The 15,814-nt window shown below is 43.1% G+C and overlaps 2 protein-coding genes across 3 annotated transcripts in view; one reads left to right on the forward strand and one right to left on the reverse strand.

The window, feature by feature from the left end:
- Positions 1-7,507, reverse strand: part of SEL1L3 (SEL1L family member 3) — a 36,550-nt gene extending 29,043 nt beyond the window's left edge. The window contains exons 1-3 of the mRNA XM_030493275.1: positions 7,108-7,507; positions 3,267-3,828; positions 1,663-1,789 (exon numbers count right to left, since the gene is read on the reverse strand). Coding sequence (XP_030349135.1) covers positions 1,663-1,789; positions 3,267-3,828; positions 7,108-7,179 — 761 coding nt within the window. The 5' untranslated portion in view covers positions 7,180-7,507. The remainder of the gene's footprint in view (positions 1-1,662; positions 1,790-3,266; positions 3,829-7,107) is intronic.
- SMIM20 (small integral membrane protein 20) lies at positions 7,141-14,677 on the forward strand. Of its 2 annotated transcripts, XM_030493280.1 has the most exons (4): positions 7,609-7,738; positions 10,417-10,473; positions 11,203-11,357; positions 11,806-11,877. In XM_030493280.1, the coding sequence occupies exons 1-3, from the start codon at positions 7,630-7,632 to the stop codon at positions 11,319-11,321; spliced, it is 285 nt and encodes a 94-aa protein (XP_030349140.1). In that variant the 5' UTR covers positions 7,609-7,629; the 3' UTR covers positions 11,322-11,357; positions 11,806-11,877. The 2 variants fall into 2 exon arrangements, with proteins under 2 accessions (XP_030349141.1, XP_030349140.1); XM_030493281.1 differs by lacking the exon at positions 11,203-11,357 and having other exon boundaries at positions 7,141-7,738; positions 11,806-14,677.
- The last annotated feature ends 1,137 nt before the right edge of the window (positions 14,678-15,814 follow it).

The raw sequence follows: 15,814 nt of genomic DNA on the forward strand, positions 1-15,814 counted from the left end.
CTTGTATATTGATTGTTATAACCTACAGACAAACATTGTGTTTCCAGAAATACTGCTTATGCTTATATATTGCTCTTTTCATCTTTCACCTTTGGCAATATACCAAACTTAAATGCCACAGTCTCCATTTAATCCTTGATTGCCAGATTGCCAATCTGAGCACAAAATTGTTCTGGACATGTCTTGGGACAGGTTTGGGACAATGCTGACTCATTTCAGATCTCCACTGCTGCAGAATGCACTACGGTGTGAACAGGCCCTTACAGTCCCAGCCTATCCTTGCTGCAGGCTGTCCACTGGCAGCTATCTCAAATGACAGCTGTCTATCTATCTTCACTCCTCTTTCTTTACAAATCCCTGACTGAAGTCAAACAAGTAACTTCAGTTAGACCCACCTGCTTCTGTTGGCCTTTTGGTGCAGCAGGGAACAACCGCTCACATACAGAGAGCCAAGGGAAAACTCTCTTTCTCTTCTTAACAGAGCTACCCCAGGCTGTCCCCCAACCACAACTGACAGGCAACACTGTATGTTACCACTGGAGACACCACCCGAAGGCAAGAGAGGGCGGAACTGTGAGGAGCAGGTAAAGACATGCATAAATTCATGCTGTATATTCTCAACCGCAGCTTGAGCACCTTGGGAGCAGAATGCAACCATGCTGGCGAGCAAAGGGCAGCACGCTGTGCAAACCAGGCTGTCACCTATCCTGAAGAGGCCAGGAGCTAAAAATTGCTCTGTGCTTATGACTTCAGAGCTACAGTTTGAGGGCTAGTAATTTGTATGCAACCTGCGCTATTTGGCAAGTCTTCTTTGGCACTCTTCTTGTGGTCACAGGCCAAACACAAACCAGCAGGCAAGTTCCAGTTCCTGCGATCATTTCCTATTTCTGTAATAATGTTGCCGGGGTAACAGGATCTGGTGGAAGGGAGATATATTTATGTATCTCTATATATACTTTTTCCTCTAAAGTTGCAAAATATGACTGAAGAGTTGTGACAGCTCTGGGAAGGCGAACAAGAGTAGAAAAAGATGATCTTCACGGAATGATTCCTCAGTAACTGAATAGTGTGCAGGGGCTAAGGGGTTTTACTCCTGTCCAACTAGGAGAGTTTACACAGTATGGCGGAACGGAAGAGCATAAGCTCAAGCTGTAAGACTTATCTAGGCAGGGGATTCTATCACTAAGGGCTTGTCAGCTGCAACATAAACTAGAGTGTAAAATAATAGGCAAAAAGCTGCTCCACACTGCTTGCCGTTGCAAGAAACCCTACTCTGTACTTGGCCTCAAAAGGATGTTTGAAATGCAGATCTCTTTGTAATGCAAAAAACCCCAGGCTAGCTAATCATGAGACAGCAATCTGACTGTGACAGAACAGCTAACTTACCCTTCTAAGTGTACCTAATCAGCCCAGTTCCACTTACTATTGGGACCCGTTACACAGCACTGCACTAACATGTACTGTAAGTATCTTTCTGAGGTTCATCTTGATCCTCTCCAAAACCAGAGAACAAAAGCAACTGCCAACTAGTTTCCTTTTGTGCCTTTTCTCAAACTGGTAGGCAGTATTCCTTTAATTTGTGGTATAGCCTAAGAGTTTAAGTACATTCTATAGCATTCGATAATTAATTACAGCTTGCTTCAATTATTTGCCTATACTTACATGGGATAATCAATCTGATGTTGTCTGACTGCCTCAAGCTCTCTGTTTTCAAACTGTTCAAATTTCTTCACAATTCCTGTTTTCTCTCCACTGGAAGCGTATATAAAGTTGAGAATCTGGACACCATCTGCAAAACACAATCTTTCTTAATCTGCCAGACAACAAGCATTGATAACTAATTAATTAGCTCACACTCGTACAGTCAAACATTTGAATCACACAACAGATTAAAATTAACATAAAACTTCAGTAAGTCCTTAAACACAACTTCACTCACTGCTATTAAATACAGTACAGTCTTGGACTGAATAACCCATAGAAAGTGAAATGGAGTCCATTTCCAGTTGGTATGGAAAGAACAGACTCATTTAAATCTGAGACACTTAAAGAACCAGTTAGTAAGGAAGAAATCTTCATTTATGTTATTCACCTAAATCTCATTCTATCTTTGGTTATGTCTTCATGACATTCTCCACAGCTCTTGGACTTTATCTCCATTTTCAGCTCTCCAGTTTACACTGTACGTATGTATAGATACCAATTCTGTTCTTAACTGATATGCATAATCCTGTAATAAATCTGATAAAGCTGCCTCTGCTAAGAAACAGGAAAAAAGATCTTCAAGGCCATGACACATCATCAGCTTTCCTATCTTATTTTAAAAACCAAATCTGAATATAATGTTATTTCCTCCTGTTTCTTGTTATACTGTTTTCATTTATAATACAATCTGATAACACAGAAGATGTTTCAGACTGTCAGAGATCACATGCTGTCTCCAACAAGTATTTTAGAAAGTCCCTGAAGGAAGCAACATCATTGCTTCCCTATTTGTCTTCAGAGCATTTTACATGTTAGTGTAGTGAAAACAAATGACACAAATACCATTATGGGATTTTCTAGGAGAGAACCTTTAGAAGCAAATGACGCTATTCCTTTTAGGTTCTGCTTTCAATATATGTTGAAGTAAAAATAAATAATTGTCAGCAGGTGTAAAGCTAGAGACAGCTAGGGAGAAAAATAATCAGAACTCAGAGAAAATCTAGAGAGCAGAGTTGTGAGTTTCAGTAATTTATAGTTGGTAAGTCACATTTTTTTATTTTAAACATTTTTTTTGGAAAAAAAAAGTACTATAATTAGTTTATTGCATTATAAAGTCTTAAAAATATGTTTGTAAGTGCATGGCCACCATCTTAAGTAGTAGTAGACTACCTGTGTGAGAATTATATATACAAGAACTGACCTTGAAATAATGCAGTAAGGGACTGAACAACGCTCTCTGAAGACAAAGGAATAATGTCCACTGACAATCACTGGGTTTTAAATAAAACGTTGTTTGAATACACTAGAATATAGAAGGCCAAGCTGCTACAAATCTCCAGGCTGGCAGTGATGAATCAAGCCAGTTCTGAGGGACGTGACACCTTCAGTCATTTGCAACTCTCATCCCTCGATTATGAAGCTTACATATTCAGTGCTTGCCAAGTAAATCATCTTACATAACATTTACTATTTACTACAGGTATGTGCTTTTTAACAGCTTGCCAAAGATGTTATTTGGGACCCATTAGTTTCCTGGGGGAAAAAAGTGACATTATACCTACCACTTTCATGAGGGCACTGAGGTATCCTGTTTGCCTGGAGCATCCACAAATAGTCAGCACCCCACTGAAGACAAACTCTGTGATCCTTATATGGGCGCTCAAAAGGTGGAACTGCTTCTAAGAAAGTGTAATTCTTGGCAACTGCATCCTGGTAGTCTTCATTCTGCTCAACATCATAGTTGCTAACTGATTTGTGACTAATCCATGCATATAATATCACACTGTGCACTATTATTGAGTTTCTGATAATATAGTCATCTCTGTAAACCATGATGCTCGGAAATTTCAAATGTACTTGTCGAGTTCTGCTAACATAAAGGTTCTTCTCATCCTTCCATCTCCTTCTATACACTGGTACACCGGTCCTGAACTCAGAAGAAGCTACTGCTTCCAAGTTGATAATACAAGGCTTAGAACATAAATACTGAACTGAAACTTCTGAATTGTTAAGAACTTTCTTTTCTAAAATGTTTAAATGAATAAAGTCCACATAACCCATGTTTGGTTCAAACTGAACTGCTGTTGTCCGCAATGTCTCCTTTCCAAATGATGGCAAAAAATTCTGGAAAGAAAAACAAACACAAAACATGTTAACCAGAGAATCTAAGTTCACACAATTACTAATATACTTGCAGCAACAACAGAACACTGCACAAGCAGAAGGTTTATATACCATACCTGAGCTCCAGAATACCAGGTTTCTTTCACACAGCAAGTAGGTGTACATTACTGGAGAGCTACCATCAAGGTTTTAATGGTAATAACTCTCCTACATCAAGTTCTCATAGTTACACATGCTTCTACAAACAAACTGTATTTACAGGGTGTATGCTTTCACCGTTCCACAAATGGAATCCGGTCTAAGATACTGACTTACACGTCATGCTATTGTCACATGATCCTAGAATCAGCCCTAAAGAGTATATACTAAAAAGTACTGGCATTTATTCATTGTATTGTTGTCCACTAGTACTGCCACTACATGAGGTTTCTGTATCTTTTTTAAAAGTTAGCTAATTTTGTCACCTCTCATGCAGATACCTGTAGGACATAACAACTAAGGCAGCTCACAATGGCTTCCTGAGAATGAATTTATGTTCATGAAGTGTTAAGGAGATTATTATTGAAATGGTCTTATCCTCAAAACAGACTTACTTACAAATCTGAGCAGCAAGACGAGCAGGCAGCATTTGCTCAGCTTCTGCTCTCCCCAGCTATGTACATTATAATAAACTGAGAGTGAGTGCTTGGACATACACCAGGATCATCCTCCATGCTGAAGATCTTGTTCTAAGGCTTCAAACAGCTTCTTTTCTTCCTGCTCTGCAATCAGCATCCGGCTTGATGCACTGCCAAAGATACTGAGGATTACTCAGCTCAGAGGGCAGCCACCAGGACCGCACTTCTGCCAGGTCCCCTGATCCATCTAAAACATTCAGAATTGTCTCTTAGGATTACCAGGGAAGCTGGTCACTAAGATTGCTTAAAATGAGAAGATATGTCTTTGGCGACTTTTAACTTTCCTAAGCTTAAACAAATCAAACTGAAATTTACCTTGGATAGCTACCTTGGATTGATGGCTTTTCCACTGTGCTTCTTAAAAGCTTTGGCCAAGTTGTTAGTACATTTCTAATTATCAGCATTATGTGCCATGCACCTGGAGGACAAGACCTTCACCACAATCCAATACAGCGATCAGTAAAAGTCCCTAATGATAAACTATTTTGCTTTTTATTTCTTAAGATATGCTGACACTGCTTGAGAGCTACACTCTAAAAACATTAAGCCAGCAAATCCTGTGAAGGTGTAAATATGGATACTGAAAAACAATGCCTAGTGAAGGGGCTCAAAAAGTAATAGCAATAGGAGGCTGGCATCCATTGGAAAAGTTACGACCATATCCTGTAACAACACACATGCACAAATACCCATATAGAAGCTGACAAGAGAACCTTAATTTTAATATTAATTTGATTATCTTTCAGAGCCTGACTTGACAAAGATACTATTCTTTTATGCTTCCTATATTATTCTTCTTTGGTTATAGATACCTCTAAAAACATCAAAAGTGCATAGCAGCAACCACAAATTCTCCTAAATCTCTTCTACTTGATGATTATCATTCCTAGTTCTTACTTTTTTTTTTTAATCTTACAATAAAGAGTACTTGTAAACCACTTAATCTTTGTGATATGGGGCTGTGTCATGAGGAAGATGGTAATATGTTATGAAAGTAATGCCATGTGGTTAGCACAAAATGTAGCAGTCTACAAAGCATGATGTACCGTGACTGCTGATGCATACGGTGAGCCTGAGCTGTGCTAGTCTTATCGCCTTTCCCTTTGTGCCTGTTCTGCTAAATGGCTCCCATAGAGCTCTCGGGAAACTTTTCTTTGTATTCTTTGCTGCGACACATGCTACAAAAATGCGAGTGGCATGTTTGGGTCTGCTGTTACACCACACCTAATCTACCCTTCAGGAGGCCTATCCTGCAAGGAGCACAGTGCAAAGACCTCTGAGCCATCGCACACCCATGCAGCATTGGCAGCGACTGCAGACCATAACCTCTTCCAGACCACAGCCGAGTCTCTGTCACTACTTGGTTGCCTCTACACAGGGCTCCCCAGTGCACTGCATAGTGTGTGTAGTATCTAAATGTTTCCACCTGCTGAGGAACCCCAGTTCTTCCCCCCCATTAACTCAGACAAGGCAGAGTTAATTGTGTATCATCTCTGACTATGAGAGCGAGGATGAAAGGATTACACAATACGCGTGATTATGAGATTTAAATATAAAAGTTTCCCAGCACAGTAAAGAGGCCAGGTATGCTGGATTCAAATCATGACCATAACCTGGCAGAGCTCAACATGAAAGCACAGAGGCTTCATTGTGTGGGGCAACTTAGCCACAAAAGATGTAAAAGGGATTTTTTTCTTGATCTTTTTCTTAAAACCTGCTGAATCTGAAGGAGTTAGCACAAGTCACCTCGTCAGATGTTGGGATAAGAATCACTGTGTGAGGCAATCATGACAACTGATAAGGAAGTGAAAATTTTCAGCAGTGTAACACATGCAGAAACGATGAGAAACTGTTCCTGCACTTGCTGGAATAAGGCTCTCAGCAGAACCCTCCCGGAGTTCACCCCTGCAGAAATCCTACACAACCCCTTGAAACTGCACCTGTTTGCACAAAATCTGAAGATAACCAGAGTCCTTTCCCCGTGAACGCCCACCGTTCCACACTAGATCTTAAGATGCTTGAAAAGGAGACATGCCAAAAAGCTGCCCATCAGCATCAATATCCTACAGGCACAGAGAGTTTAACCGAGTTCGTGTTCAACAGCCATAAGAGGAAAAAGCAGTTTAATAGATGCTCCTAAAATGCATGTTTCCGTAAGCCAGCGTAGCCCCATAGTGACACGTGTATCTGTAAGTAGACGTCAAAGGTACCCCCCTTCTTTCAAACCCCCAAATTTAACGTCTCCTCGGGCAGAAACCTTTTTAACACCTGGATTTAACGCCCTGACGTCCCCCAGCTCCATAACGCGGCATACCCCGGGGCTGGAGGGGTTTAGCCGGCTCGGGCCAGGCCGGACAACCGCGGGGCTGGCTCCGAGCAGCGGCCGCGACTCCCGCGCACCCCTGGACACCGGCTCCGGCCCCGACCGACCGCAGTCCACAGCCCCGCTCCGGCCCCCCGAGCGCGGAGCTCCGCCGCGGAGCACCCGCGTACCCCCGCCCGCGGGGCTGGGCGCTCACCGCCGGCAGCCGCCCGACCGCAGCCACCGTCTTCGGCCGCGAAGTGCCGTGCCGGGGCAGGTGCGGAGCCGGCCGCCACTCACCGTGAGGAGCAGGAGGAGGAGCAGAGGGGGGCGGCGGCGGGGCACGGCGGGGCGCTCAGCCGGGGGGCCCATTCTGCCGCGGCGGCGGCGCTGCCCGGCCCGGCCAGCGGTGCACGCCCGACCCGCCGACAAGGATGTGGCAGGTCCGGCTTCCTGGAGGAGGGGCCACCGCCGCCAGGTGCCGAGGGCGTGGAGGGGCCGGGCCGGGCGGCACCCGGGGGCCGATCTCCCTGTGGGTGCCGAGCGCGCCGGCCGCGCCCTGAGGCAGAGCAGAGGCCTGCGCACGCGGGTAGAGCGGATCCTGTGCCGGCCGCCCGGCCTGTCGCGACACAACGAACCGCCGCGGGTGTGTCGCGACACCGTCCCCACCTCGCCGAGCTCCGCCGGCGCCGGGCTGTGCCCCGCCGGACCGCGCGGGGGCGCTGCCCGCCGCGGGTGCCGCGCCAGGCCGGAGCGGGCGGAGCTGTCGGCGCGTCCCGGAAGTGGAGGCAGACGGGTTTCGGGCTGCGGCCGCGGGCGGCGATGGCGGGGCTGTACCGCACCGTCGGCGTCTTCGGCGGCTTCGTGGCCGTCGTGGCGGCGGCCTTTTACCCCATCTACTTCCGGCCGCTGCTGATGCCGGAGGAGTACAGTGAGTGCCGGCGCGGCGGGATGGGAGCGCGCCTGTCAGCGGTTTGTGCCCCGGGACGGGACGGGAGCGCGGGCGGGCCCGCCTGAGGATGCGCTGGGGCGGCCGGTGGGTGAGAGCGGCCGAGAGGCTTCTGCTCCCCTGAGAGAGACTGAAAAAAGCCTTAAAAAAGAAACCTCGTAGTACTCTTGTTTCGAGTTATTGGCCAGTGCGTGACCAAGGACACCCTGTAGCTGTTCGCTGGAGTCATTAAGAGGGCGGAGATGCAGTTAAAGTTGCTGGAGCACGTCTCCTGTGAGGAAAAACTGCCTGGAGAAGAGGAGGCTCCGGGGATACCTTAAAGCCCAGAGCTTCCAGTGCCTAAAGGGCCTTATAAAAAGGATGGGGACAGAGCCATAAAACAAGGCATGATGGTTTTAAAGAGGGTAAATTCAAACTAGATACAGGGAATAAATTTTTTACAATGAGGGTGGTGAGGCACTGGCACAGGTTGTAGGTGCCCCATTCCTGGAAACAGTCAAGGTCAGGTTGGACAGGGCCCTGAGCAACCTGATCGAGTTGAAGATGTCCCCGCTTATTGCAGGGAGGATGGACTAGATGTCCTTTAAAGCTCACTTCCAACCCAGACCATTCTATGACTCTGTAAGTTATGTTTTCCAGCTGCAATGTAAGTGTTTACCTTAAACTGTGGTAACAGATCCTGTACCGATTGCGATGGTTTGCTAGAGCTGCCTTCGGTCTGAAACTGGCTGCTGAGGAGAACCCACTTTCCTGCCAGAACCGCAGAAAACCCGCCGAAGCCCGCGGCTGGCGCTGGGACCAGGGAGCTCTCGAAGGCACCCGTAGGTTCGGGTGCGAAGCCCCGCGGCTGCTGGCGATGGCTCCCTTCGCGCCGCGGGAGCGGTAGGGGGAGCACCCGGTGCTCCGGAGCTTGTGTTAGCTACCGCCGGAGAGAGCGGAGAAAGGTTCTGATGTAACCAGCCTCATCCCCTCGCTTCAGCTTGTATAAAACCGAGCAAGCTGTTGGCGACAACCTGAAGATGTATGTGGTTAATCTCCTGAGGCAACTGAAGCGATTTCTAGGAAGAAGAGAAAAAAAAAAAAAGGAAGAGGGTAACAAACTTATTGATCATCTTGGAGGGACTTTAGCCTTGCATTAAAGCTGATGTAAAGTTTAACTTGCAAGCAGGTTTTTATTTAAGGAAGAGATGCTTGTGAGGTTGGAAACTGCCCACAAAGACAGATTTTTTACTCTTTGTTCCCATTTAAAAACCTTATGCTTAATTTTTGCTTATGGTGCAGTTTCCAAAAATATAGTATCAAAAGTGTGACTCTGCATTAAGGAAAGGAGAGAACTAGTGGGTAACATCCTCTTTTGTACTTGTGTATTACATGAGAATGTGTTCCCTTGCAGGTTAGGGATTTTTTTAATCTCGGTTTGGCAGATAAAATGAGTGATGCACAGCTAGCAAATGCTTAAATCTTCTATTTAATACATGATTCTAAACTTATTGCATGCTACTCAAATTCTCCTTTGATCTCACCTTTATTTCTTTCCTCTGTGCTTTTCTTGATGCTTATCACTGTATTGCGAGAGAAGCGCAAGCATTCGTTCCAATGATACTTGACACAAGAATGTGGAATTTCACAGTTGTGGTCTGTGAGCAGAAGCATTTTAACCTGTGGGGTACAAAGGATTTAACTTTTCAGAGTGCAGTCTAGTAAGCTTCTCTAGAAGCTCACACCTCCCATTGCCTTGGGCTGTGGTGGGCAGTGTGGGCGGTATTTCTGCGTTTTGGAAAGCTGGGTCTGAAGTTGGACATCGTCATTAGCGTCACATAGTAACCCTGCAAAAGGCAAGAATGGATTGTAGTTCTCTGGAGCGACAGCTGGATCTGCCTCCAGTGACTGCTCCCCTTGCAAGTAGAATCAATTACTGTGATAAGCCTGTGTCCTGGGTTTCAGTTTTAAGCTGAGCTTAGTTCTGAGTTTCCCCTGAGAATGTGCACCCCGCAATTTTTTAAAGTTCAGTGGTCTGGGCAAAAGGCTAATCCAGAGCTTTGACTTCCTGCTTCAATGTACCACAGGGGTGAAGTACTTAACTGGCAGGGGTAAAAAAAGGGGGTGCATTTAGTAAGGGGAAATAACATAGTTTTGTCCATGTCTCGTCTTTCAGGTGATTGAATCTTTCAAACAAAAAAGAAAAGCCTGAGACAGGCCCATTGTAGGGAAAAATATCCCTCCAATACTTCAGGAAGTTTACATGCAGTAATTTTGTAGATGCTGTCATGAAATCTGCTTGTGATAAGATTCAAGATCTTTCAGGGCCTGTAAATGGGGATCACTGATCTTGGAAAGCAAAAATCTTCTAAAGAGTTGAGTGTGTGAGCTCCTAAAAGTACTAGTCCTTATGTGATGAGATCATGACATGTTTTGGCGTCTTTTGTTAAACAGTAGTCATTACTTTAAGATCTTATTTTCTGTAATCTCTCAAAACAGACAAGCTCTTAGTTTCTCAGTGTATGAATACTGCATTCACATCGTGTAGGTGGATACTCAGCAGAATTTTACTGTGTAGCATCTAGAATGAAGAAAATTTTCAATATTATTTTATTGGGTGCACTCAAGATGTCTGATATTCTCTTTTTTCTTAGTAGTGTTCTTTCTGTTCTGTTTTCCAGAGAAAGAACAGTCAGTAAACCGAGCTGGGATTGTTCAAGAGGATATTCAGCCTGCAGGTATACTTGATTCATGTGTTTGCATTGATTGTTTTAAAGACCTTCTTGAAGTAAGAGCTGAATATTTACACGGACTTAAATAACACAGTAAAGAATATATTCAAAGAATATATACAATAAACTTGCCATGAAATTTTTTTCAGGCTAATTCTTCAGTTGAAAATTACAGATTAATGAAACTTGTTTTAAATTGAATTAACCAGCCAAGTAAGTTGCAGAGACACTGTTATCTTCACACTTTCTTCAATAGATGCCAGTTTCCATACTAGAAATTAACTTCTGAGCCAGCTCAAGGAATTAACTTCTGAACCAGAGCAAACAAGAACCATGGGTGGGCTGAGCTGTAGCTGTAAAGAATACACTATTGTACCCTGGTTTGTGGAATACTGCTTTACAACTTGGCTGAAAAACAATTTATGAGCACTTTGCAGTACCTTCCAGCCTCATGGGTGGAGGGATGATGCAGAAATCCACTACATACAAAGAAAATTTAGAATGCAGTGCTAATAGTCTTTTGATCCCTGTTGCCAGAAGGAGTAGAAAGGCATATGAGGGGAATAAAATTAAAGTATGGCAGATTGTCCTTGGTAGTTCATCATTTCATAGCTAGTGGAACTGACTATTCATTATGTAAGGTTGGCACATCTTGTTTAAAGACATGAGAGTGCTTGTCTTGATGAAACAGTTCATATCTGAGTATGTTAAAGGGTAATGTATTCCTGTTTTTAGAAAAGCCTGCCATCAGCAGCAGGGGAAAACCAAATAGGATTAATGCCATGTCATTACTACGCATACCAGTTAAATCATTGGTGCAGGACTTACTTTCCAGGAAAGTGGTGAAATGCTGAAGAGGTGTAGGAAGGGTATTGTGAAATAGAAGTCTGGTAAACCTGTCTTTTTTATTAAACATTAAAGAGGACTGGACTGGCTCATTTATCCAAGATGCCGGTACCTGAGGACCAGTTCTCCTCAGTATAACTTTTTGATCTAAATTTAGTTGCTGATGAGAAGTTGTGAGATCCACTAGTTGAAAGTGAAATCTAGGCAAGTTCAAGTATGAGGTGCAATTCTAGATGATTTTTCCAGCAATATTGGAACACCTTAGCTATGGGCGTAATAGATTTTTCCATTATCTGAAGCTTAAGATTAAGAGGAGGTTGCCTTTTAAAATATTTTTGCAAGCTTAAGCAGAGTTGTGAGTTCAGGGCAGAAATTGTTTGGTTCCTTCATTGTTTCGTACCCCAGGCTGCAGTAGCAGACCAATTTTCTTGTATTTTTTTCCCTTCAACAGTCCAGTTATGAACTGCTGGTATTCTCATATTTGATTTGTAGGGTTAAAAGTGTGGTCTGATCCATTTGGAAGAAAGTAATGTTGGCGGCTGGGTGTGTTGCAAGGCAAAACTGAAGATGGACATCTTCAGCTGTTTCTTCTTTCACTGAACTGTGTCTTTGGGTGTCGCTGGAGAAGAATTCTGAATATGCTGTGTGGGCACCTGAGGAACAACAAAGGCTACTGCTTGAAGTCCCAAGAGATAAACTCATGCTAGTTTTGACAGAGGATGCTGGGATATAGTGCACGGACTGTTTGAGAGCTGAATGATTCTTGAGTTTAGAAGTAAAATATTTGCTGCTTTGAGAAAAGGGAAGAGGATTTTTTTGTTAATATGTAGACATTTGTAGAATAAATTATGAATAGAATAAATGATGCAGACACTGCAGTTTCCTCCCTAGTTTAAGAATTACTTTTTGTGGCTTTATTATGAAAACATGATAGAAGTATATATACTGAGAGAGATCAGTGCAGAAAATATAACAAGGTGAGTGTAAATTTGTACATTAAAATTTCTTCCTTTTAAATTAGTGTGTACTTTTTTCATTTGTTTTGCAAGTAGGTGTGTGGGTTAACCTTGGCCAGGTGCCCACCAGCCACTCTCCGGCTCCTCAACAGGACAGGGGGAGAAAATAGGATGAAAAAGCTTGTGGGTCCAGATAAACACATGGAGGTTGCTTACCAGTTACTGTTGCAGGCAAAACAGATTCAACTTGGGGTAAATTAATGTAGTTTTTGTGGCAATTAAAATAGATTTGGATAGTGAGAAACAAAATTTAAAATAGCACCTTCCCACTGCCTCCATTTTTCTAGGATCAATTTCATTCCTGATTTCTCCATTTCTTCCCTTCCTGGTCCCCTGAGCAGTTGATGGGGGGGTTACAGCCAGTTCACAAAGAGTTCTTCTGCTTCTTCTTCTTCACGTTTTTCCTCTGCTCCTGCATGGGCTCTTCATGAGCTGCAATTCCTTCAGGAAATATCCAGCTGCTCCAGTGTGGGCTCCTCCCCAGGCCACAGTGTGGGTATCTGCTCCAACATGGTCTTCTCCACAGGCTGCAGGGGAATACCTGCCCTGGTGCCTAGAGCACCTCCTTCCCCACCTTCTTTTCTGACTTTGGTGTTCATGCTGCTGTTCCTCACTTTTTTCCATTCATTCCTCTGCTTGTCTGGTATTTTCACAAAGGTGCCACCCGCCTGGCTGCTGGGTTGAGCGTCCTGCAGTGGGTCCTTTGTGGAGCCAGCTGGAACTGTCTGTGGCCAGCATGGGCCAAGTCCTGCAGCCTGCCTTGCTTGCTGCCAAAACCCTGACTGGTACACCTAATACAGGAGGTTAACACCAGATGTTGGGGTAGAAAAGAAGATACTTTAAGGAATCTTTTTTTTAAAAGCACTTTTCCGTGGTCAGCATAATGATTGTTAGAACAGGCAAGCTACTGAAAATCCTTACCCAAATTCCATGTCTCTCTTAATAATTGATTCTGAATAAACTGTGTTTTCAGATTTCAAAGGAAATAAAGAGTCTATAGTTACAGTCTATAACCTAACCAGTATTGTTCTTGAGTAGAGACGTAGCATGTACATTTAATTTGAATATACTATCTTTTGATTTTTTTATCACTTCATTATGGTACACAACATTTTAAAGACCACTGCAGGATCATATATGTTATGAAGAACGTATGCCTTGTGAGCCTTACGAAGTATGCCTTATGAAGTCAGTAGTTTGTTATTTTTCTGGACGTCACACATTTATTAAGATGACAGATGAAAGAGTGGATGTTCACAGTGTTCTCTCCCAAACCGCTGTTCTGCTACATGCTATTCTTTTTCTACCTGTCGTTGCCATTCCCCTGCCGCTCAGACACATTTCCTCTTTGAGTTGATTTGTTTTCCCCAGTCTCCTGTTATCCCTGTAAGCATTACAATTTTTTTGTTTGCTTGCTGGGAAAATGAGACCATATTTGATTTCTTTGAGTTGTGAGGTGATTTGACATGATGGCTGAAGCCAGAGTAAGTGTGTGCATTCACTGTAGGGATAGTGGCAGACATTTCACTACATAGCACAGAGCAACACTGTCACAAAGCTAATTCAGTGTTTGCTAGGAAAAGAAGAATCAATTAAACTGAGGAACAAACTGTTTTTTTAATCACTTAAATCTTTCTTCAATGAGACTGTGGAAATGAGGGAGCCTTGGGTTCTGGTTTTTTGGACAAAACATTATACTGATGCATCAGATGGTTGCAGCAAAGTTGTCTAAGGTACATTTGCAGTGGAAATACAGTATTGCTTAAACACAGACACTCCATCTGTAATTGACTAGCTGCAAAACGAGTTTTAGGAGAAACTGGGAATTGTTAAATATTGCTGCTTCTGTCACTTGGTGACGCATGCTTAAAAAACATACGTCATGGTAGTGTGAAACCACTCTTCAGGATAAATGATGTGACAGAGGATATTAAATTACTGAGTTAGGAGATAAGACAATCTGCTTCTAGTTTACTTTGTGAAGTTGAGCAATTTGCTGAGTCTGGATCTTGCCTAGAAAAATGTTGGATGGTTTCAGAACAGTGGCTGTTGCTGACAGGTGCTGAGCCTTCTGCCTTCTTACTACTTAAACACTGCAAAACATTTGAGTACATGTACGCCGTAGTTTAGCATTTATAGAACTGTACATGTTTGTTGGTCATGATCTGTAGTTTATTCCATGGCAAAAAAGCTTGGTAAGTTTTATAACTGCCTGTACAGTATTTGCAACAGCGCGTATCACATCCTGAAGTGAACTTGAACCCTGGAAAGCATTGGTTTTAATGATAATCACTTCTTACTTGCTGTATTCCACCTAATAAAGTGGGCTGATTGCCCATGTCTTTAAACTGTTAGAGCAGTGAATGTGTTTTTCAGATCTTTGGTATTCTGTCTGGATAAAACTGTAAAGTCAACAAGGAACATACTGCACTAATTCTCCAGAACTATTTACACTGAAATTTTCTGTGATTGCTGTGGCATTTGCCAGCTGCCTGGAGGCTTGCACAAGGCTCAGATGGGAAGTCCTAATCCGGCAGCTGGCTTTCTGGGCTTCGTGACAATGCTTTGTTTTGCTTGTGGACACTGAAGATAAGCCTCTCCTTCTCCTAACTACCCCGTAACAGGTGAAGTTAAGTACAGCAAATTGCACTCCCCAGGACAATCGTTATCTTGTTCTGGAAGTAAGAGGTTTTGCTACTTCTGTAGCCTACAAGAACTATTACTTTTCAATGCCATCACACAAAGTTGTTAGATGTGTTTACAATGATGCATCATTTTATATAATTATTAGTACTTGGGAGAGACTAGTCTGCCTTCTGCAGAGGAATCCATTGGGTCCACCTGTTCTGATTGTTTTGATACAAAGGTTGGGACAAAACATTTGATAAAAATGCCTTTTTAGAATGTTTTAAAAACAGGTTTTGTACCTATTCTGTAATACAAATGCATTTTTCTTATTTATTCTAGCTGGAATATGAACAGCAAATATAACTTCAGCCTTTTGAGGACTGGAGAAAAGTTTCAACCAGTGCTTTGATGCCCTAACACAAACATCTCATTTTACTAAGTTTAGTCCTGCTGTTGTATGCTGATAAGTTATGAAATTACTAAAACTTGTGCCATGAAGAACAAATCTGGCATTTTGGTCTAAACACAGCTTGGTTTCAAAGCATTATAGACTGTTGATGATGCAATGAAACCCCCAAGCACAAACACTTCAAGAGGAGTAAATATGGCAAAAGACATTGCAAGTTGCCAGATTATACCTAGCAAGAAAAATGGGATTTTTCTTGCTGAATATTGTACTTGTTTTATTGAGATTGTTCACACTGAGGAGAGGGTATTTTTTTTCTGTGCTACTCAAAGCACATTGAACAGCCTCCAACAAACGTCGTAATTTTTACTGTAAATATGGCCTTCCACAAAATACAGTGAAGAAAAAGCAGCAGTTCTTACGATTTGCAGTCTTCTAAACCAATATAAGT

This window comes from Strigops habroptila, chromosome 7, assembly GCF_004027225.2.
Source record: "Strigops habroptila isolate Jane chromosome 7, bStrHab1.2.pri, whole genome shotgun sequence".
NCBI classification, from domain to species: domain Eukaryota; kingdom Metazoa; phylum Chordata; class Aves; order Psittaciformes; family Psittacidae; genus Strigops; species Strigops habroptila.